This window comes from Lycium ferocissimum, unplaced genomic scaffold (assembly GCF_029784015.1).
Source record: "Lycium ferocissimum isolate CSIRO_LF1 unplaced genomic scaffold, AGI_CSIRO_Lferr_CH_V1 ctg416, whole genome shotgun sequence".
NCBI classification, from domain to species: domain Eukaryota; kingdom Viridiplantae; phylum Streptophyta; class Magnoliopsida; order Solanales; family Solanaceae; genus Lycium; species Lycium ferocissimum.
The window spans coordinates 9,642-36,465 of record NW_026725589.1 but is presented as its reverse complement, the minus strand read 5'-3'; the positions used below and the strand labels follow the sequence as shown (position 1 = coordinate 36,465).

At 33.1% G+C, this 26,824-nt stretch overlaps 2 protein-coding genes across 2 annotated transcripts; one reads left to right on the top strand and one right to left on the bottom strand.

Annotated features, from left to right (window-relative positions):
* Window positions 1–3,011: 3,011 nt before the first annotated feature.
* LOC132044319 (trans-cinnamate:CoA ligase, peroxisomal-like) lies at window positions 3,012–5,217 on the bottom strand. Its single transcript, XM_059434809.1, has 2 exons — window positions 4,861–5,217; window positions 3,012–4,679 (listed from the first exon to the last, which is right to left on the bottom strand). The coding sequence occupies exons 1-2, from the start codon at window positions 5,056–5,058 to the stop codon at window positions 3,141–3,143; spliced, it is 1,737 nt and encodes a 578-aa protein (XP_059290792.1). The 5' UTR covers window positions 5,059–5,217; the 3' UTR covers window positions 3,012–3,140.
* Window positions 5,218–21,162: 15,945 nt separating this feature from the next.
* On the top strand, window positions 21,163–23,332 carry LOC132044309 (trans-cinnamate:CoA ligase, peroxisomal-like). The gene is given in 4 exon segments (XM_059434796.1): window positions 21,163–21,459; window positions 21,638–21,905; window positions 21,908–23,029; window positions 23,032–23,332. Coding segments are annotated over 4 exon segments (1,722 nt in total). The 5' UTR covers window positions 21,163–21,261; the 3' UTR covers window positions 23,166–23,332.
* Window positions 23,333–26,824: the final 3,492 nt, after the last annotated feature.

Here is a 26,824-nt window from a genome sequence, read left to right as displayed (position 1 = left end):
TCATTATCAGTCTCGAAGAAGAATCTGGTCTTTACAGCTAAACATGTGGAGATGGCTTAATTAAGTGTTTCTTTTGATTTGTTAGTATTCACTATTGCGGTATACTATTGATTGAAGAGAAAATTACAATCAAATACCATACAATTATCTAGTTTATAAAATGTGTACACAGTGTACAGATAGTGTATATATTACATTAGGATAGCCCAATGTACTAAGCTCTCGCTATATGCGGGGTTTGGGGACCGGACTGCAAGGGTCTATTATACGCAATCTTACCCTGCATTTATGTAAGAGAATGTTTTCATGGCTCGAACTCATGACCTCCGGTCACATCACATCAACTTTACCAGTTACGCTAAGACTCCCCCTTATAGTGTATATTTTATATTATATATACATATTTTACATACCTATACACAACATATACAACCAAAGTGTATACTTTATGTACTTTAAAGATGCATATCTATACACTATATATATATATATATATATATATATATATATATATATATATATATATATATATAGTGTATACTATGATCATGTTGGTAAACTAGTTGGCCGAAGGATACATTTATATAAGTTTCCCTGATTACATGTAGGTCTGCTAGCTATGCAAACAACAGCAAAACCATATAGAAGAAGAGAATATTACTTTAGTGTAATTGATTATGTCTATATAGAGATTTACGCGATTATACTAATAAATAAATATATCTTGTAATTATTGACTGCAAATTGTATTAGGAAGGAATACTATATTATATTACTCCAATTTTAGAATATTTCTTACTATATAATCGTTCTCGTGATTATATATTTTTCCAAAATTGAAAATGGCAAACTTTCCCGATTTCTCCCAAAATTTCGGTGATCAAGCTGCTTCTTTGCTTAGCTGATTTACAAAAATATTTCCTTTTTAGGCCATTATTTAGATTTTCCTCTATTTTTAAAAGTTGTGTAAATATAGCTCATGAAGAAATTAATTTTTCAGGGTCTAATCTCTGCTCATATATTGCTCAATATTATTAAAAAAATATTAGATTTTGTCTTCTAATGTTCGCAATAACTTACAAAATTTTAGACCTTGATCTAACTTTTTTCGTAAGATTTTCAATTTGTCGAAATAGATTTCTAGACAATGGTCTAAAAGGTCCATAAATTATATCAGAAATAATTGAAACTTTACATGGTCTATCAATTGTAAGGTACATCTTAAACTTCTATCAGTAAGTGTACTTGCATGAATTTTAAATTTTGATACACTTATTGGATGGGGAAAATGTAACCGTAATTCAGTGTAACGGGATGAATGTCTTGTTGAATTTCTGGTTTATCCCATAACTTGTGGGGGAAGCTATTCTTATGGCTAACCTCATACTCAATCGAGTTCTCCATAGTAAATCAAATTATGAAAATTGGAGAAGAAAATTACTCTTTTCAGAGAAAAGAAAGTAACTCTTTTAAAGGGAAAAAGAAGTACTCTTTTCAGACAAAGGGAAGTTACTCTTTTTGAAGACTAAAATCTTTGTGGTTTTCTACTCCGCTATTTGGAGATTAAAGTCTACGTGGTTTTCTACTCCAAGTTACTGTTCGGTTGAAAGAATATAAAAACTTTACCGAGTTAGTAACTTTTGTTGGTTTGAAGATATAAAAACTTCACCGGTTTATTAAATCGACTTGTCTTGTATTGGTGGAGCTGCCATGAAAATCGTCCAAACAGACATGTATTGCTCGCTCTACAGTGGAGTCTGAGTTCGTAGCTCCAGACAAAGCCGGTGAAGAAGCTGAATGACTCCAGAATTTCTTAGAAGATATTCCTTTACGCCCAAACCTGTGGCACCTATATGCATACATTGTGATAGCCAAGCAACAATAGGAAAGGGCAGGGGGTGTTATGTATGGGGAAATCTCGTCACATACGACGGAGACAAAATACCGTTTGACAACTACTCTCTAGTGGAGTTATCACAATTGACTATGTAAAGTCAAGAGATAATGTGTCGGATCCACTTACAAAAGGCCTAACTAGAGAGTTGGTTGAAAGATCATCGAAGGAATGGGTTTAAGGCCTAAGGCACGTCTTCATGGTGGTAACTCTACCTAGTAGACGTGAGATACTAAAATCTAGGTTCAAAGAAATCAAACAAAGTTATGAATGACGGTTCAACATTGTCGTTCAACATTGTCAACTAACTCAACCTATTCTCGTGATGAAGACAATGTTCAGAAACAAGGATAAAGCATTAAGGCTTTGTAACGAGTTAATAAAGCTTAGGCTTTTTAATGGTTTCTAAGTTGTGTGAAGTGTAAGCCGCTTCAAGGAGTATGTTAGGTAAAGGCCCATGCTCTACGCACTCATGAAATCAGGCGGTGTTCATGGCTGAAACGAACACAATGGTGAAAACTAAAGATGGTTAAAGGGTTAGTTGTGTGACATGTGGTGTCTAGGTATACACCAAAGCTCGACAGTTCAAAGATATCAAATTTACCGATTGACCGAGTATATCCGACATATGTTTACTACGGAAAGTTCAAAGGAAAACCTACTTATCCAGACGCAATTAATCCTGGCTTACAAATCACACAGTTTTTTGCATTTTTTAATCTTTGAGTCATTCCCATTCATGTGGGGGATTGTTAGGATTTTTAAGGTGTGAATGAGAAATGAGAAAAGGTACCTTTTTTGGTGCACCCAAAAGACACCTTTTAGATAGCACCTCTCCATCTCAGTCTTTCATTGTCTATAAATTCAAAGGCTTTGCCTCAGATTTTAGATACAAAAATTTGAATTCTTTCTCCTTCTAAATTGTTCTATGCATTTGTTTTCAAAACAAATTATAATATAGTCGTGTGATTTGTTGCCGAATTTGCGTTCGACGAAGTTGGTGGGGTTTGAGGTACAGCTACTCCATCAACAAGTATATCCGTTTTATCCTGGGAGGAAGTAATCCATAACCTCGGGTACAGTGAAGGGATTAAATTCCTTAAGGACACACAGTGAATTATGTGGACTCGAATATTTTCAGTTTTATGCATTTTACATTTTTCAAGATATATTCAAGTTTCTGGTTTACTGGTTTTGAATACAAATTTATAACATGCACTAACTACAAATTGAAAAAATTCAATCACTAAAGACGAGACATAGCATGAATCTGGTCATGACTTTGATCGTAAACCCGAGGCTTTTCCCAGTTGACTTGGCTTGATTTCTTGCTTGTTTGATTTGCAGTTTCCTTTATCACAAATGTCTTTGCAACTGCTCTCAAAAGATTCTTCTGTACTTTCATTGTTCCAGTTTTGGGCAACTCTTCCACAAATTGAACCTTCTTTGGCACCATGAATCCCGGTAAGTTCTTCCGACAATGTGCTATGATGTCTGATTCTTTAATCGTGGAGTTGTTCCTCAAGATAACAAAGGCACATGGACTTTCACCCCACCTAGGATGTGGCATGGCCACAACAGAGGCCTCTACTACATATGGATGTTTCGTTATTGCACTTTCTACTTCCACGCTGCTTATGTTCTCTCCACCTGAAATGATCACATCTTTGCATCTGTCTTTGATTTCCAAATACCCATCTGGGTGAATCACTCCCATGTCTCCTGTGAAAAACCAACCATTCTTGAATACTTCTGAATTCGCCTTTTCGTTCTTTAAGTACCCTTTCATGATACTGCTTCCCCTCAGGCATATCTCCCCTGATGTTTTCCCGTCACGAGGCACGCTTTCCATAGTCTTGAAGTTCTTCACATCAACATCAGCAAGTGTTAGTATCCCCAGGCCTTGTCTTGCTTTTAACTTGGCTTGATCTTCCCAGGGTAATTTGTTCCACCTGGATTGCCACTCGCACACCAGGGCTGGTCCAGTGGCCTCGGTGAGCCCATAGGCGTGGACCACGTGGAACCCCAGCCTCTCGATTTTCTCGAGGAGTGGTGCTGGTGGGGGGGAACCCCCCACCAGTATTTGAACTGGGGTTGTTATCTGGCGCTGCTCGTGTGGCTTGGCCTCGAGGATTATGTTGAGAACAATAGGTGCAGCACACATATGTGTTACTTTGTGTAACGTTATGCTGGAGTAGATTTCATGGGCTGTAGTATTGCGGATGCAAATATTGGTCCCACCCCTTGCAGCTATTCCCCATGTGAAAGTCCATCCATTGCAGTGAAACATTGGGAGGGACCATAAGTACACAGGCTCAGTGCCCATTTCCCAACCCAAAATCAAACTCAAAGTGCTTAAAAAAGCACCTCTGTGGCTGTACACAACTCCCTTTGGCTCTGAAGTTGTACCTGATGTATAGCTCAAAGTAATCGGATCCCATTCATCATCAATACTTTCAGGGACATATTCGGGGTTGCCTTGGTACACCAATTGCTCGTATTCTAGCTCCCCGAACCGAATTCCAGTAGGGGAGTCGAGGTCATCAATGACAACAACGAGAGGCATCGGCATTTGAAAGTCTGCCATTAGAATTTCAATGGCCTTTTTAGCTTTGTCGACGTATTCATAGTCAACAAAAAAGATCTTGGCTTCCGAGTGCTTTAGAATAAGAGCAACATTTCTTGGGTCTAGCCTTGTATTGATGGCGTTCAACACTGCTCCTGCCATTGGCACAGCAAAATGCATTTCTAACATGGCCGGTACATTTGGTGCCAGGACCGAGACCTACAGGATCATAAAGAAAATAACAACATTAACATATGACCATATTCTCAAAAGCTAGCTTGTATTCTTGTTTAAATTTGGATGTGCCAATTGGTTAACGAAACAAAAGTCATGTACTAATTCCTAAAATATGTCAACAAGAGATACATATCATGTTAAAAGGTTGACTTGGTACACTTACCACGTCGTTCTTGACAATGTTTAAGGACCTGAGGGAGGAAGCGAGGCGACAACAACGCTGGTAGGTTTGGCGCCAAGTGAAGCGGACACTGGCATAAATAATGGAGGTGCGTTTGGCATAAGAATTGGAGGCTCTGGTTAAGAAGGTGAGAGGAGTAAGAGCCACATAATTAGCTCCACATTTAGGTAATTTGTCCATGGGATTCAAAAGGGAAAATTGAATTGTTTTCTACTAGTAATAAAATGCTCTGTTTTCGAAAAGATTTGCAAGGATAGTCTATAGAGTTTGTGAAAAAAATGCAGCTAATAGGTTCTCTTTATATAGTGAAGAATCTCAGAAATGTGGAAGTTCAACCCATGTCCATTTAGGTCCCCAAACGGTTGTTTAGATGGAAATAATGGGGAAAAAAAACTTAAAAAAATGGAAAAAATAAGGAAGCTGCAGTGAATGTGTAACACGAAAACCATATGCATTGACCTATAAAACAGACACACACAAACGCATAAACAATTCAGTTTGAAATATAACAACTTTTGACCTTGAAATATCCTAGTGATCACCTGGTAGTTTTCACACAATTTTTTGCTGCTTGACCTCACTAATTTACTCAGCTGGGACATAACCTTAAAGCCACTTCATTTTTGACAAACCGAAAGAAAAGAAAAGAACACAAACAATTATTCAATCTCTCCCAATTTATGTGGCAACATTCGAATTTCTGAGAGACAATTATTTTATAATTTTGATCGTAAATTCAGACATGGAACCTTTAAAAATTTTGAAATAAAATTCACATATTTAAAAAACTGCGTGAAAAGTATTATAAGTCACAATAATTAACAAGTCAAAATATTTGAAAGATATCAAAAAATTAAGGGAAAAGAAAAATTTATTTGATTCTAAAAAATCGACTGGTGCCGTGTTAATGTTAATTAAAACGGAGGGAGTAATTAAGAGACGATGCCATAAAATGGGTTGTTAATTAAAGTCAAAACAAAAAATCATTTTGTCCCATATAATAACGTGTCGTGACTAAACTATCGGGGTCTAAACGTACATGTCAATTGATTTCATATACTCCAGCATGCTCCATATGTGACATAACTACCAAAAGAAAAATAAATAAATAAAGATTATTTTAGTGCGACACTAGTAGAATAATTTACTGACACATTCCCACCACAGATTCTGGATATTTTCCTGGAACAAGATAATGCTTTTCGTACTTATCATATATTTTGAGATTAAATAATGTTACTTTTATAATAGTCCATAGCACTTTCCCCATCCACGAAATAAAGGTAATATCAAATATAACGGATGTAACTGATTGTTGCTCTTTATATCGTCTGTCTGACACTATTTATGATTTCTGAGTCTACAGAATGGTTACTCCACAATGATAGAGCAGGGATATTTTTTCTCATTGATGCACAACTACAATTTTCAGAAAGACAAATTATTAATGTTGGATTTTGCATCTGTTACTGGTACAATTTTCTAAAATAATTAGTTGTTTAGTTGTAGAAAAAATCTATAGTTGATTTAGTATAATGTTGAGTTTTTTTAGTTTTAGTAAGAACATAATACTTTTACCATGGAAGGAGTCTACCACCCAATTTATATGTCTATATAAAGGCTTATGATTAATAAAATTAATATAAAGAGTTTTCATTCATATTTTCTACATTGGCATCTCTCTCCAAAAAATTTATAACAATTATCAAGATTCGGCTCCTCTGAATTAATTCTTGGTGTGGTCGCTCAACTTAAGAAGCTATCTAGTAAAAATATTTATCTTATTGTCCCAATAAAATCACTAAAGTTCATACATTTATCTTACACTTACTGAAAAGCCACTTTAAAAGTAAGAGAAAAGGTCAAAATAGTTCCTTGAATTTGAACGTTGAGCTAAAATAGTCATTATTTTTAAACATGGAATATTAATGATTACTAGAGGTAGAGGTTCAGTGGGAAAATATATTATTTTCCCACGTCATTTCGATCGAACAAACTCACTGGAAAAACTTATGGTAGGAAACAAGTTCCCATTAAAATGCAGGGAAATTTTCTAATTTTTTAGTGTGAAAACATTACTATTTAGGTTTTTCCCAAAAGCGATATTTAGTGGAAATAGCCACTGATCAATTTTCAGTGGAAAATTCAAAGGGAAAATGGTGATTTTTTAGTAGTGCATGGTCTTTCAACAATTTTTACTTTTTTTATTTCATAAATAGTACGTAGGACTTTTTGTTTATAGGTAAGTTCGTAATTGAGATTAAAAAGGCAAAAACATAAAAAAAAATCATAACACCAAAAAAGCAATTTTTTTCTAAATATTATGGTATTAGTATTGTTTTAAATAAATGAATCTTTGACCTGAGACAAGTTTGGTTAGTATGAATACGGGATAGTTCACCAAGACGCCAAGACACCAACCAATGGTGCTTCATGGCTTGGAGTCTTCCCCGCCACTTATTTTTCTACCAAAATAATAAATTTCAGCTAATGATAATGTCTAACACTATTAAGTCTAACCACAAAATCATATGAATCCATAAGATATTCTTGTGAAGAAGAAAGGAGAAAAAGAAAGAAGAAGAATTGCTCTCATCTTTTCTTTATGCCTTATTTCCTAAAAATATAGGAAATAGTATTTTTTTTTTTCCTTGGCATTGATTAAGCATTGCTTTGACAAAATTTCTTTGATATTGATCCATAACTTATAGAAAGTATATTTGCTTTTTTTTTTAAAAAAAATTAGTACTTGATTTGTTTTATCACTGAATTAATGGGTCAAAGTGTTTCCAAGTGTTTAAAAATGAAGTAACTGATAGTTTTGTGGTCAAGGAGGTAAAATAGTTTTTTTTTTTTTTTTTTTTTTTTTTGTGATTGGTCTACTAGTTAACAATCACATCACAGGATCCATATCACATGTATAAGCAATGACGGAGCTAGAAATTTTGTCAAGGGTGTTCGAATTTATATAGTATATATATTAAGGGTGTTCAATGTGTAATATAACTCTTTTTGACTTAAGAAAAAAGGCTAAATGAACACTCTTTTTTATCTGGAGGGAGTATTTTGTAACTAAATAGTTAGTCAACTTTACATAAATATCATTAGGGGTGTTCAAATGAGACCGAAAAACCGATCCAAACCATTAAACCGAGTCAAACCGACTTAATAAACTGAAAACCGGTTTGGTTTGACTTGATTTGGTTTTAAATTTTAAAAAACCGATAACATTTGCTTTGGTTTGGTGTTAAACCAAAAAATCCGAAAAACCGATATATATATATATATATATATATATATATATATATATATATATATATATATATATATATATATATATATATATATATATATATATCTTCTTCAAAATTTTAGCTCAGATCAAGTCCAATATAAATTCAAATAATTAGAAAGAAAAGTGTAGCCCATTTAAGTTTAAGGTAAAATAAAATAAAAATATGCTAAAGGTAAAATAAATTTTTTTCCCCTTATCCAGTTTTACGGTTCCCTCTTTTACATGCCATCTGAATTACTACTAATAAACTAGAATTTTATCCGTAACAAATTAAAGGGAAGAAAATGGCAATTGAAATTTAAAAAGATTTGGTAGATGACTTTGTCTTTCTATTTATCATTTTTCGTTTTAACTTCTGTGCTTTCTTCTCAATGCTTCATAAACACGATGAGTCTAGTCTCTAGATAACGAAAATTTCAAAGGACTGCGTAATATCAAAAGGCTATATGTAGGGAGGTAACTAGAATTATGAAAAGTAGATGTTATATTTCTATAATTCCTATATCCATAGCCATAGGCCTATACCAAAATAAAATTAATGAATTAATAAAGAAGATTCTTAGATTTGAATGGATCACGTCAAAGCCGTATTTAGTTACCATTTAATTCAAAGGTTATTTATATTAATACATTCTTAAAATCCGAAAAAATTGCAAAAACAGAACCAAACCGAAAAAATCGAAACCGATAGAATTTATGCTATAATGGTTTGGTTTGGTTTGGTTTGGTTTGAATATTAAAAAAAACCAACTTAATTGGTTTGGTTTGATTTGGTTTTAACCAAAAATCGAGTCAAATCGAACCATGAACACCCCTAAATATCATATAAAGTCGTTCGGAGGAAATATAAAGAGGTCGTTTTTCTGTAAACATAGGCAAAGAAGACTGATTTTTAATTTTACGAAAAATAATTTAGTAACATTTATGATATCCAGATAGCTTGAGCGAACTTTTTTGTTACAAAAAAACAATTTAACGACTTTACATGATAAAATAAAAGTTAAATAACTATCCATGAAATTACCCCAAATTTTTGGCGAAGAAACAGGAAGAAAAATATCATTAGAACTTTGATGTCATTCTGATTTGAAAAGTCTAATAGCAGTAGAAACAAAGTGGTGAAAGACAGATAGAATTGTTGCTCTTTAGCATATCACCAATTCTTGTCAATTATTCATTCTTGTCTCTTGAGACCAATATGGACTGTGAAATTGTCAGAAAATTTTCTAGTATTATGGTGGAAGAGGATTAAGGCCATTGCATTATGAAAAAAAATGTTTTTTGCCTTTTCCAGCTTGTATTTTCAGCATGAAGTTCATGGAAAATGTTTAGACAGAGAAAAACATTTTGCAATCCTAGTGGGTGCAACTTTACAGGCATCATTTTGGTGCAGGATTTAAATTTCCAAGAAATGTCGTTTTCAAACAGAGGAAAAAAAACAGAACTCACCCTTCTCCTACCTGTGAATTCACTGTCCTTGTAATCTTATTATATTACAATTGTTTGAATAAATAAAAATCTTAATTGGATGACTGAAGAAGTTACATATAAATTACATATAAAAAATAATTATATTTGTATACGAAGTGTTTAAAAGTACATCTAATTTCTTTCTGTATTCTATCAAGGGAAAATGTTCAAATTTGTCTATATGTTAAAATTGCTCAATTTTGATAATTTATATCCTTGTCATTAGCAAACTATCTCATGTGCAGAGTTTCAATACGAAATGGGTGGATTCCACCGGCCAAATTGTTGGCGAAAAAAAAATTCAAATTTATCTCTCAAATTTTACGTATTGTTTCAAGCTACTTTAGGTTTCAATTTCATTATGGGATAAGGTCAAAAGCGAAACATTTTTCTAACGGCAATCATGATAATATTAGATCGAAAACTTATAGGACAACAAGGTTGCTCAATTATTTCTAATAATTTAACCATTTTTTTCCTCCTACCAATAGAGAACTACTTACTTTTTTTTTTTTTTCTCTTCTCAATCACTAACTACCAATAATAATAACTACAACTTACTAGCAGAAAAGCAACTAAGAAGTCGTATATTATTTGACTAAAGTATAATCTATAATCTAGTCCCATTAACAAGGACAGTTAGGAACGACATTGACTACGGACTATCAAAATTTAGCTTTTAAAACAGGGTCAACAATTATTTAATTAGTTATAAGAAAGGATTTGAATTGCCATAGGAAATGCAAGAAAGGTGTCATCTTATTCTGCGTTTTTGTTTGAAGCTATATTTTCAATAATTTTTTCTTTTGAATACTGGAAATAATTACTTTCTTTCTTTTCCTTTGGTATTTTCACCATGAACTTTCATGGAAAATGATTAGACAGAGAAAAATTGCAATCTAGTCGTTGCAAATTTACATGCATCATTTTGCTGCGTGATTTAAAATTCGATCCAAGGTATGTCATTTTCAGAAGAGAGGAAGGAAAAAAAAATGCACCTCCTCCTTCCGCTAGCTCTGTGTATTCATTGTCCTTAAAAAAATTATATATAATCCTATTATATCATTATTAGTAGTGTATCATAGAATTCATCACTATTATATTATAAATTCAATAGAAATCCAAGTCCAGGAAAGAAATATTTTAGAATTTAAAGTATGAGATATAGAATAGAAGAACATTGGGAGAAATTTTTTGTATCTATGTTTTTATTTATAAGATCGAATTTGCTCTGAATTTGTTTATGTATAATCCAGAATTGCTCAATTTTATCTGCAATTATACTTTTGGTCAATTCATATTCATGTCGATCGTTAGCAAATCATCTCATATGAAACTCCAACGCGAAATGGATTGACTATACGTATCGAAATTTTGGCAGAAAAAAAAAACCGATTTTACCTTTTAACTGTTGATTATGATTTGAAATTACCGCAACATTAGCTTAGCTAGGGGTCAAGGGTGAAAACTAGAACTTTTCCTAAAGGCGATAGTCATATCAGACCAAAAAACTAATAAGACGTAGACAAAATTTGACCATTTTCCCTTCTACAATAAAGAACTACTTTTTTTTTTTTTTTTTTTTTTGGTTCCTCAATCCGTAACTACCACTAGTAACACATCAGTAGAAAAACGACTAAGAATTCGTATATAATTTGACCAAAGTATAATATCTAGAATCTAGTACCATAAACAAGGACAGTTATGAACGACTACTGACTAATCAAAATTTAGCTTTTAAAAATAGGGTCGACAAGTTTTTAATTAGTGTTCAAGAAAGGGTTCGAATTGCCATCGAAAAATGCAAGAAATTGCATGACAAAGAGTTCCATGCTTCCACATGTAACTGAACTCCTTCTTGACTTTCCTTATTCCTGCTTAATTAAATTCAATTCCTTTGAACACAAAATAACTTGAAGAATTTCCCTTTGGAATACAAAATAAGTTTCTTTCTTTTCCTTGTATTTTCACCTACCATGAAGTTCCGTGAAAAAGATAAGGCAGAAATAACATTTTGTAATCTAGTAGCAAGTTGCAACTTCACACCATTTTATAAATTACTGCGGGATTTAAATTCCAAAACAAAAAAAAAAAAGTCTCTCTCACTATTTACTGCCTATCCATTCTATAGATTTTGGAAGATAAAGAGGGAGAAAAGAAAAAGGCCACAACTACCCCCTTCACATCTCTCCTCACCGAAAATTGCGTGTTTTCTCCGATTTATTTTATGTGAAGTTATTTGTTGTGCACTAAATTAAATAAAATTAAACAAGATTTTTGTACATGTAAGTCAAATGTGTGCAAAATATCAAAATTATCCTTCTAAATGCGTGGGTATGATAATATAAAATGTCTTTTCATTTTTTATTTCCTATAAAAGAATAATCATTTATATTAAGTGGGTCCCAACAAGTTATGTTATTAAGGGTAGAATGATAATGTTAAAATTAATTATTCTAATTTTCAGAAAGAGATATATGTCATCTTATTTGGACAAACTAAAGAATATAATGTCTCACATAAAATGGAACAACAGAAAGAGAAATATGTCATTTTATTTGGACAAACTAAAAAATATAGTGTCTCACATAAAATAGAACAAACACAGTGTACAACCTAAAACCAACTCAAGCAAAGACCTATATATTTTAGAGTTCCCCATTGCGCTCCCCTAGTGACGCGAACTCACAACCTCAAGATTGGAGGCCGAAGGTGCTTACCGAAAAGACACACGTGTGTGTGTTCAACCAGCATTCTAAGCAAAAACACCAATGCGAATTTGTCTATAGTTTGACTGAATTAGTACTCTCTCTGTATCAAAATATTTGTCGCTTTTTTGGTTTACACGCTCCTTAAGAAACAATGATTAGAAGGTTTTTTTTTTTTTTTTACTATTTTAACCTTATTTATGTCTAAGCTATTATCTCTCTACATTAAATGTTCAAATCAATTTATGTTTTAATGAAGGAGTTTGTAGTATTCAAGAAAAATTCTACCAAGGATAAAATAAGAAAAATGATTATTTAATATTCTTTAAACTTCAAAAATAATAAATAATTTGAAATAATTATGTTTAATAATCACGACAAATGTTTTGAGACGGAAGGAGTATAATTTAGAATCTAGTACGATGAGAAAGTACACTTGGCCATGACTTTCATTGACTGCAAAATGCAGCTTTTAACACTAAAGTTTATTACTCGTGTTAAAAGAAGCCATCGAAAGACGCAAGAAGTTGCATGAGAGACCGTTGAATTCCATGCTTCCACATGCAACTACACCCCTTCTTGACTTTCTTTTATTCCTACCAAACAAACATCGGAAAACTAGGAGTATTAAAATATTTGCTGACTTTATATTTGAAAAGGTAATTTCTATAGTCAGCGAAAGTCAATAACTGTCCTTGTTTATTCTTAAATTCTATATGTACATTTCTACTTTGATCAACATGTATCCGAATTATATATTTTTATTGGTCTTTCCCATAAAATAGAGATTTTCTTGAATTGTGATTAGAATTCGAAATGAGCTTAAATGAAGAAGTGAAGATTCATACAACGGACCTCGATTTGTTTGGACTAAGGCATAGTTATTGTTGTAAAGATATTCTTGAATTTTAATTTGTATATCTTTTGGTCTTGGACAGGATAATATTGTTACTGTTAGATAATTTGTAATATATATGAAGTGGGATTATCCCACAACATAAGGCAAAAAGAGTTTGAACAACATAAGGCAAAAAGAGTTTGAAGACATTATATATCAAAAGTCTTGGTATTTTCAGATTTTATTTAAAATCTAAATTTAAATGGACATGTCTGTTCATGAATAGTCATGACTATTCACAATAGTCATTTTTCTAACTCTATAAACAAGATCCTTCCTTCATGATGTGACTATGAAAAATCTACACGTATATAACACAGGCTTTGTTGTATCTTGATGCTTGTATTTTCCGTAATATATATAGGGACAATATCTCTTTAAGGAAGGTCGATACTTCCACGCCTCAAAGCCATTTCTTCTTTAGATATGTTTTCCTATTTTTTTAACAGTTACAATTTGGAGAGTCTAATAATTTTTTCTTAGCTACTTTTTAAAATCATTTTAAATATAAAAATCTATAATTCCAAATAAAATTTTATGTAATTTCTGCAAATTCAAATTGAGTTAGAAAGAAACTTAGAAATCTTGATGTTTGAATCATGGAAAAAAAGATATGGGTCAAAATTAATGGACGGAAACTATGGTCGATATTCTGTCTAATTCAATAATTTTCTTGTTCCATGAAAGTTCAGGGTGAACATACAAGGAAAAGACAAAAAGACTTGCTTATAATTTAATTCGCTTTTATGAAAGAACTTTTTTTTTTTTTTTTGAATGAGGAATTTTTCCTATTAGACTTTTAATTGTTATTGTTGCAATTTTTGACTTGCATATTTAGCAAATGAATGTAAAAATGCATTTTTGAATGGGACATAAATGAAAAAATTATATAACAAGATATTCGTGCCCCAAAAATTATTATTTTATTTGTATTTTTTCAACAGTTATTGTATTTTCACCAGCAGGGAATAATAATATAATCTACTCCTAAGTTTTGCGCACAATCACGTCATTTATTAAAAACTATAAATAATTTTTTATGATAAGCATTAATAGTTAAAATGGCCAAAAAAAAAAGTAACTAATTAACCTGCTATTAGATTGACATTCTATAATTTAAATCCACAAAGATATAGTTTGAAGACATTATATATTAAAAGTCTTGGTATTTTCAGATTTTATTTAAAATCTGAATTTAAACGGACATGTCTGTTCATGAAAAGTCATGACTATTCACAATAGTCATTTTTCTAACTCTATAAATAAGACCCTTCCTTCATGATGTGACTATGAAAAATCTGCAGGTATATAACGTGGCCTTTGTTGTATCTTGAAGGAAATTGCTTGTATTTTTCCCAATATGTATACGAGCAATATCTCTTTAAGGAAAGTCGATACTTCCACGCCTCAAAGCCATTTCTTCTTTAGATATGTTTTCCTATTTTTCTAACAGTTACGATTTGGAGAGTCTAATAATTTTTCTTGGCTACTTTTTAAAATCATTTTTAAATATAAAATCTATAATTCCAAATAAAATTTTGTGTAATTACTGCAAATTCAAATTGAGTTATAAAGAAACTTAGAAATCTTGATGTTTGAATCATGGAAAAAAGGATATGGGTCAAAATTAATGAACGAAGACTGTGCTCGATATTTCTGTCTAATTCGATAGTTTTCTTGTTCGATGAAAGTTCAGGGAGAACATACAAGGAAAATACAAAAAGACTTGCTTATAATTTAATTCTCTTTTATGAAAGAACATTTTTTTTTTGAAAGAGGAATTTTTTATATTAGATTTTTAATTGTTATTGCTGCAATTTTTGACTTGCTTATTTAGCAAATGAATGTAAAAATGCAATTTTGAATGGGACCTAAATGAAAAAAATTATAAAACAAGATATTCGTGCCCCAAAAATTATTATTTTATTTGTAGTTTTTCAACAGTAATAGTATTTTCACCAGCAGGAAATAATAATATAATCTACTCCTAAGTTTTTGCGCACAATCATGTCATTTGTAAAAACTACAAATAAAGTTTTATGATAAGCATTAATAGTTAAAATGGCCAAAAAAAAAGGTAACTAATTAACCGGTTATTAGATTGAAATTCTATAATTTAAATCCACAAAGATATAGTTTGAAGACATTATATACTAAAAGTCTTGGTATTTTCAGATTTTATTTAAAATCTAAATTTAAATGGACACGTCTGTTCACGAAAAGTCATGACTATTCACAATAGTCATTTTTCTAACTCTATAAATAAGACCCTTCCTTCATGATGTGACTATGAAAAGTTTGCAGGTATATAAGATGGGCTTTGTTGTATTATGAAGAAAATTGACTGTATTTTCCCCAATATGTATACGGGCAATATCTCTTTAAGGAAAGTCGATACTTCCACGCCTCAAAGTCATTTCTTCTTCAGATATGTTTTCCTATTTTTCTAACAGTTACGATTTTGAGAGTCTAATAATTTTTTCTTGGCTACTTTTTAAAATCATTTTTAAATATAAAATCTATAATTCCAAATAAAATTTTATGTAATTTCTGCAAATTCAAATTGAGTTAGAAAGAAACTTAGAAATCTTGATGTTTGAATCATGGAAAAAAGGATATGGTTCAAAATTAATGGACGAAGACTGTGGTCGATATTTCTGTCTAATTCGATAGTTTTCTTGTTCCATGAAAGTTCAGGGTGAACATACAAGGAAAAGACAAAAAGACTTGCTTATAATTTAATTCGCTTTTATGAAAGAATTTTCTTTTCTTTGAATGAGGAATTTTTATGAGACTTTTAATTGTTATTGCTGCAATTTTTGACTTGCATATTTAGCAAATGAATGTAAAAATGCATTTTTGAATGGGACCTAAATGAAAAAATTATATAACAACATATTCGTGCCCCAAAAATTATTATTTTATTTGTATTTTTTCAACAGTAATTGTATTTTCACTGGCAGGGAAGAATAATATATATAATCTACTCCTAAGTTTTTGTGCACAATCATGTCATTTATAAAAACTACAAATAAATTTTTATGATAAGCATTAATAGCTAAAATGGCAAAAAAAAAAAAAGTAACTAATTAACCTGTTATTAGATTGACATTCTATAATTTAAATCCACAAAGATATAATGTGTGTGTAAATTAAAGAAGCTTAATCGGATAGTAACAACCATGAGATGACTATTTCTTTCTGACCATGTACACTGTGCTTTGAATTGTGGCATCTAAAATACTAGACTATCTCCCTAGGAGCATTTAAAAATATTTCATCAAATATCGGCTATGAAATTATAGGGCAAGTCATAGTAGGTGATATAATTAATCTGTGATTAAGAGAGAAATATCAAATATTATAAAGACCAAGTCTCGATCTCAGACCACATTTCTCCTTCGGTAGTTTCAAGTTTGTCAAGTAAGAATAGAAAAAGGAAATTTGAGTTTGTTGCATATATGGAAGTCAAATTCTTGCCATGCAACTACTGACCCTTCTTTGAATACTAATAAAATATTTGTTGACTCTATTTTTAAAAGCTAAATTCTCTGGTCAGTGAAAGTCATGCTTAATTTACTGTCCTTGTTTATAGTACCAAGTAAATTTCTACTTTGATCAGCGTGTATCCGAATTACTCCCTTCGTATCAAAATATTTGTCGTCCTTATTAAAAATATTTATCTCCAAATATTTATCATTTTATTTATCCAAGATAAAATTAAGTAATTTTTTTTCATTTTACCCTTGTATTAATTACATCAATGGGCTGATTTTGTGAGTTCACATACCAACATTTAAGAGGTTTCATCATTAATGGAGTATATATTTTTGATATAGAATACGTGATGAAATATGTTAAGAGGATAAAATAGTCAAAATGCCACCCTCATAAATGCTTTCTTACTGGGCGTGTAAATGAAAAATGTGACAAATATTTTGAGACGGAGGGAGCATATTTTTAGTGGTCTTTGGGTCATGATAGTTATCGTAAAATAGTGGTATTCTTGAATTTTGTATTCCTTCGGTCTCGAACACAGTAATACTATAATTATTTGGAGAGTTTAATCATCTTTTCATGGCTATGATTTTTTCAAAAGGTTTTCCATTGTAGCTCTCGAACATGTTTAATTTCGAAGTCACTACTTTAGGATTCAATTCCCGATACGGTTGATGTTCTGAGATCCCGAATTGAGGTGGAGAATTCACCTTCTTCCACTCAGGCCCGAAGAGTAACTAGGACCAATCTAGTCACGTTTCCAAAAGACGCCCTATTGATGATCTCTCACAAAAATGAAATTACAGTAAATTATCAATTACTTATCTAATTTTTCATGAAACCTTAGGACCCTTTTGACGTTGCACAAAAGTCATTACTTTATGTTCCGCTAGCACTGAAAAAGCTACTACTAGTAAAAGTTGTAGAATTATTTCAAGTATTTCAGCTAGAACATGTATGTACATTTTTATTTTTTATATTCGCTCATGATCTAGCCTAATCAACCAATCACGAAAGAGGGGACCTTTTCTCAAAAAAGACTGGTCGTTATCTCTGCCTAACTCAATAATTTTCTTATTCCATTAAAGTTCTTGGCAAACATACGAGGGAAAAGACAGAGAGACTTACAGTAATCTTCCATTCTCAAGGGGAAATTGTTGGTAAAAAGGTTCTGAAAACGAAAACACGGAAGGATTGGACATTGGTCCTTCCTCTTCCACCAAAGTGCTTGGAAAGTTTCTGACAAATTCACTATCCATTAGGAGTGCTACTATTCTCAACATATAGACAACAATGAATACTTATAGACAAGAGTTGGTGGAAGACATTATGCATTATAGCAGCCACCATTCTGTCCTTTAACCACTTTCTTTCTTCTGCAATCCCATTTTTGAAATCACAATAACCTCGTATATACACTCATAGTTGGGGTCAAAGATTTTTTAAGTTCATGGATTCTAGATTTTAATATTTTTAAGTTACTGAATTTTAAATTAAATAATTTGTATATATTTAATGAATTTTCAAGATAAATACATGGTTTGGATTGAAGCTACTAAATTCAGCCGTCATGCTAGCTATGCCCTGTATATACTATGTTATTTCTCTTTTGCTTGTTCTTCTATAAAAACGACAGAGGCATACGTTCAAATATTAGTCAAGGTATTAAAAATTTATTTATACTGTCAGACATCAGTGAATAAAATATAAGTGCTCTTATAAATTGAATATAATTTTTAACTTACAGCCTGACTTTTTTTTACCAAATTAATGGAGAATTTGTTCGTTTGAACATTGTAATAGTCTTAACAAAATGTTCTACTCCGATATATTACTCTAGGGGCCGTTTGGTTGCTGGTTAGAGTCATGTAGATATTAGAAGAAATGCGAGGATTTGTTATGAAGAATCTATGTATTATTACTAGGATTAGTTATGCAATGTTTAGTTATTCATGTATTAGTTATTCCATCATAAAATATTACATTGATTCCCTCATGACTTATACATGTATTAGTCATGCAAACATGGTATTACTTATGCATTATTCCGTCTCAAATTATCTTTCGCTTTTTTATTTTACACGCCCGTTAAGAAATATTAATTAGGAGGGATGTTAATTACTTTACCCTTACTTATGTCTAAGTTTTAATTTCTCTCCATAAAATGTTTATTTATTTGTCATCTTCATTAATGACAAAATTCTAGTAAGAGTAAAATAGGGAAAAAATAATTAATTGTGCCTTGAACTTCTAAAACGACAAATAGTTTGAGACAATTGTTTTTAGTAACAGCGACAAATAATTTGAGATGAAGGGAGCATTTAACATTCCCCTCCGACTCAAAATACTTGCCTTCCTTACTAAAAGATTCATCTCAAAATACTTGGTCATTTAAAAAAAATCAAGATAAAATTAAATAACTTTTTCTAGTTTATTTTGTGTTAATTACATCTTTAAGAGGAAGTACATCATTGATGGAGTTGACATAGATATATAATAAATATTTATTGAAGAGATACCACATGGGGAATATCATAAGAGAGTAAAATAGTCAAATGCTACCCATATTAATATTTTCTTAACACGATAACTATTTTGAGACGCGGGTACATGAATAACATAGCGTCTAAGCAACCAAACGACCTCAAAATTATTGCAGGTTTTATATTGAACAATCATAATGGAACAAGTGTCAAACAGACAACGCAGGGTCGCAACCAATTACGCCTTGTAACAGCTTTTCCTTTTTCTGGTTGGATATCCCCCCCTTTTTTTTTTTTTCTTTTCTCTGGGGGGACAGGGTGCACTATACACTGTTTAAGAAAAAGGTCTATCTAGTAGTAGTATATATTGATGGGAAAAAGATCTATACACTATCAAAAAATATACTATAAAAGTAAATTGTAAGTAGTTTTCTCTGTGACAAACATAGATTGATAACTCCATGAAAGATGGTAAGTGACTTATTACAATTGAGAAGTACGTTGATAGCGTAAAAAAATATTTATACTAATCAGTATAAGTTAGTTAAAAGATTTTTTTTTAAAAAGTACCTTTCTAGAAAATGGATGAGAAAACTTAAAAGTCTGCAGTATCTTGTTCCCGGAAGAACATCAAGCATGTTTAGTGGGAATTTATCATTGAATTAGTGTCGCACTAAAGAAAATATATTAAAAATCAAATGCTTTCAAATAGAGCCATCTATAGTTCCATCCTTATTCCTACTCTAATTTGTTATTTGTTTTGTTCTTTCTTGGTCTTGTGGTAGTTTCGCCACACTTGGACTGTGCGGGAGAAATGACAAAAATAATCTCTTATGTTTGGAGATAGGTTTGAAATAATCTCTTAAATAATATTTTTAAATAATTTTTATCCTTTAAGTTAGACAAACGTCATCACATTTGAATTAACAAATTTTTATTGTTAAATTTCAATGAAACCCGTGAAAGATTGGGGGATCTCATATTTAAAGGTGAAGTTTTTGTAATTTTTGCCATTTTTAATTTAATTTTAGTATAAATTTTGATGTGCAATTTCTGCTATTTTTTGTTATTGTGCACTTTTTGATGTTGAAGTTTTTGAAATTTGATGTGACCTCCCGGTATTTCTTGTCAAGATTTTTTTTTTCATTTATCTCGTTAAATCTAACAACTATAGTTTGTTAAATATTTGACAGAAATCAAAAGTGATCACTTTTGACAAACTTAACGAACCAAAACTATTAGGAATATGTTTTAAAAACTACCCCCTCTTTATTAATATATGTGAACCTATTTCCTTTTTAGTTAATGCCAAAAAGAATGACCCCTTTCTAAATTTAGAAGCAAATTCACTTTTTGAAATGATTTATAAACACACAAATATCTACGACTTGTTTTAAACCACAAGTTTCAAAAATCTCCGCTTCTTTCTTAAACTTTCTGCCAAGTCAAATTAGCTCACTTAAATTGAAACGGGGGAGTATTTTAAACCTGCCCCAAAGACAAAAGGGACAATTTTTATCACTCTCTCATGCTATGTGAATTCGATTGAATGTTTTTAGACATATTGTATAACCACCACACGTTATATGTAACGTTAGAATTCTTTTTCTTTTACTCTGTTTGTTAAAATTTAAGGGCGAAAGGGACAAGTGAAGTGGCTGTAGGTTATGCGCCATTGTTCAATTGTTGAGCTGATGTGTGATAACCACCACAGTACTTGAATAGTCAATGTCAAAGTCCTTGTATGAACTATGAAATATGTGTGTTAAAACATATGGTATTAGCGTTACACATTCACTGCAACTTCCCTATTATTTCCATCTAAACAACCAGTTAGGGGTCCACATGGACGGGGAGACTAATATCTCTTGGCTTTGATATTTTCTCTATATAAAGAGAACCAAATAATGGCATCTCTTACACAAACTCTACAACCTATCTTTAGCTCTTCAAATACAAAGTAGCAAACATTTTCCAAAACAGAGCATTTTATTACTAGTAGAAAACAATTCAATTTGCCTTTTGAATCCCATGGACAAATTACCTAAATGTGGAGCTAATTATGTGGCTCTTACTCCTCTCACCTTCTTAAACAGAGCCTCCAATTCTTATGCCAAACGCACCTCTATTATTTATGCCAATGTCCGCTTCACTTGGCGCCAAACCTACGAACGTTGTTGTCGCCTCGCTTCCTCCCTCAGATCCTTAAACATTGTCAAGAACGACGTGGTAAGTGTATCAATTCAACCTTTTAATTAACGTGATTAATTAGTGTGTCTTAGTTGTTGACATTCTTAATTCGTTGCCTGGTTGACATGTTATAGAAAGTACATGACTTTTGGTTCCATTAAACAATTGAGAATATGTTCCTATGTTAATTATATGGTTTATTTTTATGATCATGTAGGTCTCGGTCCTGGCACCAAATGTACCAGCCATGCTAGAAATGCATTTTGCTGTGCCAATGGCAGGAGCTGTGTTGAACGCCATCAACACAAGGCTGGACCCAAGAAATGTTGCCCTTATTCTCAAGCACTCGGAAGCCAAGATCTTTTTTGTCGACTATGAATACGTCGATAAAGCTAAAAAGGCCATTGAAATACTAATGGCAGACTTTCAAATGCCAATGCCTCTCATTGTTGTCATTGATGACCTCGACTCCCCTACTGGAATTCGGTTCGGGAGCTCGAATACGAGCAATTGGTGTACCAAGGCAACCCTGAATATGCCCCTGAAAGTATTGATGATGAATGGGATCCAATTACTTTGAGCTATACATCAGGTACAACTTCAGAGCCAAAGGGAGTTGTGTACAGCCACAGAGGTGCTTTTTTAAGCACTTTGAGTTTGATTTTGGGTTGGGAAATGGGCACTGAGCCTGTGTACTTATGGTCCCTCCCAATGTTTCACTGCAATGGATGGACTTTCACATGGGGAATAGCTGCAAGGGGTGGGACCAATGTTTGCATCCGCAATACTACAGCCCATGAAATCTATTCCAACATAGCGTTACACAAGGTAACGCATATGTGCGCTGCCCCTATTGTTCTCAACATAATCCTTGAGGCCAAGCCACACGAGCAGCGCCAGCTAACAAACCCAGTTCAAATACTAGTGGGGGGTTCACCCCCACCAGCACCACTTCTCGAGAAAATCGAGAGGCTGGGGTTCCACGTGGTCCACGCCTATGGGCTCACCGAGGCCACTGGACCAGCCCTGGTGTGCGAGTGGCAATCTAAGTGGAACAAATTACCCTGGGAAGATCAAGCTAAGTTAAAAGCAAGACAAGGCCTGGGCATACTAACACTTGCTGATGTTGATGTGAAGAACTTCAAGACTATGGAAAGCGTGCCTCGTGACGGGAAAACAACAGGGGAGATATGCCTGAGGGGAAGCAGTATCATGAAAGGGTACTTAAAGAATGAAAAGGCGAATTCAGAAGTATTCAAGAATGGTTGGTTTTTCACAGGAGACATGGGAGTGATTCACCCAGATGGGTATTTGGAAATCAAAGACAGATGCAAAGATGTGATCATTTCAGGTGGAGAGAACATAAGCAGCGTGGAAGTAGAAAGTGCGATCATGAAACATCCATATGTAGTAGAGGCCTCTGTTGTGGCCATGCCACATCCTAGGTGGGGTGAAAGTCCATGTGCCTTTGTTATCTTGAGGAACAACTCCACGGTTAAAGAATCAGACATCATAGCACATTGTCGGAAGAACTTACCGGGATTCATGGTACCAAAGAAGGTTCAATTTGTGGAAGAGTTGCCCAAAACTGGAACAGGGAAAGTGCAGAAGAATCTTTGAGAGCAGTTGCAAAGATAAAGGAAAATGCAAATCAAACAAGTAAGAAATCAAGCCAAGTCAACAGGGAAAAGCCTCGGGTTTACGATCAAAGTCATGAGCAGATTCATGCTATGTCTCGTCTTTAGTGATTGTAGAAATGCTTAAAGAAAGACCGACAAATGTTTGAATATTACCACAAGGATTACTTTTTAATGAAATCAATTTTTAGTTACATAGTAGTATCTAATTGGAGTTTTACTGTATGCATTACCTTACCCTTACGTGCATTCTATATACAATAGTTGTAAAGACATTTCATTTTCTTTTCACGGTTCCAAATATTAAATATGTACTTCCTTTATCTCAATTAATGTGACTCACTTCTTTTTAGTCTTCTAAAATGAATGTAACCTTTTTTTATTTAAAAATAATTTAACTTGAAATTTCTCAATTTATCTTTAATGAAATTTAAAGTCACTTAAATGTTTAAGACTTATTTTAGACCATACGTTTCAAAAAAAATTCTTTCCTTTTCAATTTGGTGCAAAGTCCAATATGTGCTATAAATTGAAACGGAGGGCTGTAATTTTGGCGTGTGATGAGAAAAAGGTTGTCAAGTCACAATCTTAGGACTCGTTTGGCCATGAGAATTATTCCTTTTTTCCTAATATTTTTTTCACTTTATGGGTGTTTGGCCATAAAAATCTCAAATACAACTTTTTTTATTTTTTTTTTCAATTTTTATCCCAAAAGTTTATGTTGCTCAATTTTTACCCTAAAAGTTCATACAACTTTTTTGAACGTCAAAAGCAACTTAGTTGCTCTCCACTCCAATAGCATTGAACATCATGTGCTAAAAAGCCTCTAAAAGAAAAGAAGTAGGTGAGAATTTTACAACAAAATCATATTTAGGGATGTTATATTTTTTTTTGTGTACACCGGTAAGACTCCCATTGCAACCTTTTGATGGAAAGAAACCATTAGTTTTGAGCACTCCATGTCCTGATCTCAAGTGTAATTGTTATATTTCTCGCACTGGTTATGTTTATTAATTGGTTTGGGTGGTTTTGCTAGCTTTTAGAAATTAGGGGATATAAATCACATTTCAAGTTTTTAGGAAAAGTACATTTCAACAACTAATTATTATTTGCAAAAACTATAACCAAACATAATTCCAACTCCAACTTCAAAAATTCCTTAAAAAGTGATTTTTTTTTTTTTGGGTTTCTACGGCCAAACGAACGGATGGAGTGCCATTTTGCAGGTTAAAACGATGAACCTTTGGGGATTGGAAGTTGATTCTTCAACCAGGACCACGTTGAAGTTGTACAAATAATACCGCTTGAAAATAATAGTATAAATTAAATATCAATTTGGGATGAGAAGTAGTCTTAAAACCATCATAGTTCAAGAGCCATGCTCACTTACAAGTCAAATTGTGACAATAAATAGACATTGCTTGTGCAAAATCTAGCACACGCCACTATATAGAAGATGTAATTCAATGTTTTCACTCCCACGCAGGGGCGGATCTGATAGCGGGTGTGAGTTCCCGAGAACCCACACCCGTTACCGTAGATTAGGGTTGCATATCGGTCGGTTCGGTTCGGGTTTCAAAATTATCGGTTTAACTTATTGGTTATCGGTTTGTAGATATGTTAAACCGTTAAAGAACCGTTAAAATATCGGTTAATGGGTTATCGGTTAATCGGTTGTTGTATGTTATCGGTTCGGTTATCGCTTAACCGTTAAGATTTCACACAACAAAAAAATGGCTTGACCACTTTGTACAAGCAAAATCATGCATTAGGGAACCACTTCTTGTACCAAGATCCAAGAATAATCTTAAGTTACATTTACTACTACAAGAAATTTAATGATTTGTTATGGCTCTATCATACTCAAAACAATGCTGCATCGTGACTGTGGGCACTGGGCGGCAGCAGCAGCGACAAAGGCAAAACCACCAACCTTTTCGAATTACCTAGCAATGATAACAGATGATAATGCACACCTGTTTTAATTGTTTCGAAACTACTTTTTCCAATGATTTAGCAGCATAACACTCATGACTTTGTATAATTTCCCAACGACCACCGAATAGTATACTAATCTATACTCCTCGAATTAAAAAAAGTAAACGCCTAATGAATAGTGCAGATCCAAGATCACAAAGGTGTACAAGCAACCGCTTTCCGGGCTTCTCTTCAACTCCAAGAATAAACTAGCTTATGACATTCTAAAAGGAAACAAGTACTAAATTTCTCCTTCCATTTAATCTCATAAAAATGCAAAGACCACAACACAAAATTCAAATGCACAATGGGCAATTCGCACTTGCCCTTCTTTTGGGGGCGGTCTTTAAATTTTGCCCTCATATTTGAAATCTTTAAAATTTGCCCTTCGGCTAACACCCATAGGTTCCGGTGTTCGAACCCACGCGTAGTCAAAATTTAAAAAAAATTCGCAAGGCAAGTTTAAATTTCGCTTATGCGGGACCGGCATATTTTTGTTAAGGAATTATCAAAGTTATGCGGACCCGCATACTTATGCCTTGTGGGCGGACTTGGCATAAGTATGCCGGTCCGCATAACTTTGATAATTCCTTCACAAAGTTATGCCGGTCCGCATAAAAGTTTGCCCATTAAAAATATGCCCCCACCGCATAACTTTGACTTTGATCATAACTTTGTGAGAACACAATGTCGTCGCTTTGCTTGGTTAGTCACCCCGTATCTTTCCGTATCCGTTGAATGTTATAATCTTTCATACCACCGCTCCTTCCGGGTCTTCTTATCATGGCAGAACATATTGCACCGTGATCCCGTAGGTCTGGTTTGATGTTTTCAATGAGAAGTCACGCAACATCTCCTTTCGATGGAATTTATGGGATTGATTCACCTTCGCATTATCTTGTTATAGAAAAGGTTCATCCGCTTAACGACATTATCGAGACGGACAACCTGACGTGTAGTCGAAACCGTGACTTTGGACCAACTTGAAAACCCCTTTATAATTGCAAAGTTATGCGGGACCGGCGATATTGTTAAGGAATTACAAATACGTATCGGGACCGGCATACTCATGCCTTATGGGCGTATTTGGATAAAGATATCACCGGTCCCAAGATAACTTTGATAATTCCTTCACAAAGTTATGTCAAGGTCCGCATAAAAGTTTGCTCCTTTAAAGTATGCCCATCGGGCATAAACTTGTTAAGATTTACTAAACTTATGCGCCGACGGGCATACTTATGCCTTATGGGCAAACTTTGCCTTGAAGCATATATATGTATTTTTTCAAGCATATAAACCAAAGTTACATGGAAAAGTATTATGCTGCAACCAAATGTCCATCCCGTATACAAATTCACACTTTGCCCGGCAATACAAAGTAGTTAGCAATTGTTGATAGACTTCGAAATTTGGCATTCAAGTGCCACTCGATTGCATCTTCCTCTGTACGGACTCCAAGAAACATTTTCCCATCTTTATTTTGAATGCTCCATCACAAAAGGACCGTGGTACAGATTGTTGGTACGGTCGGGTACACTAGAAGAATGAGGGCCGGCAAAATGAAATCAAATGGATCTCACACATTGCTAGACACAAATCGTGCACGCTCCATTACTTGCCGCATTTTTGGTATGCTAGTGGCATTGGTTTTGGAGAGAAAGGAACCTACTCGCATTTCAAAATACTCGCTTTCTTCCCGATAGACTTTAGCAGAGATTGCACAACATATTCACATCCAAGGCAGAACAACTTCAAATGGCAGAGAGCTTTCTTTTATGAATTGCTATCCC

Coding starts and splice junctions, on each gene's coding strand:
- LOC132044319 (XM_059434809.1), bottom strand. CDS start 5,058: ATGGACAAATTACCTAAATGTGGAGCTAATTATGTGGCTCTTACTCCT. Junction 4,680..4,860: donor ACATTGTCAAGAACGACGTG/GTAAGTGTACCA, acceptor ATGATCCTGTAG/GTCTCGGTCCTGGCACCAAA.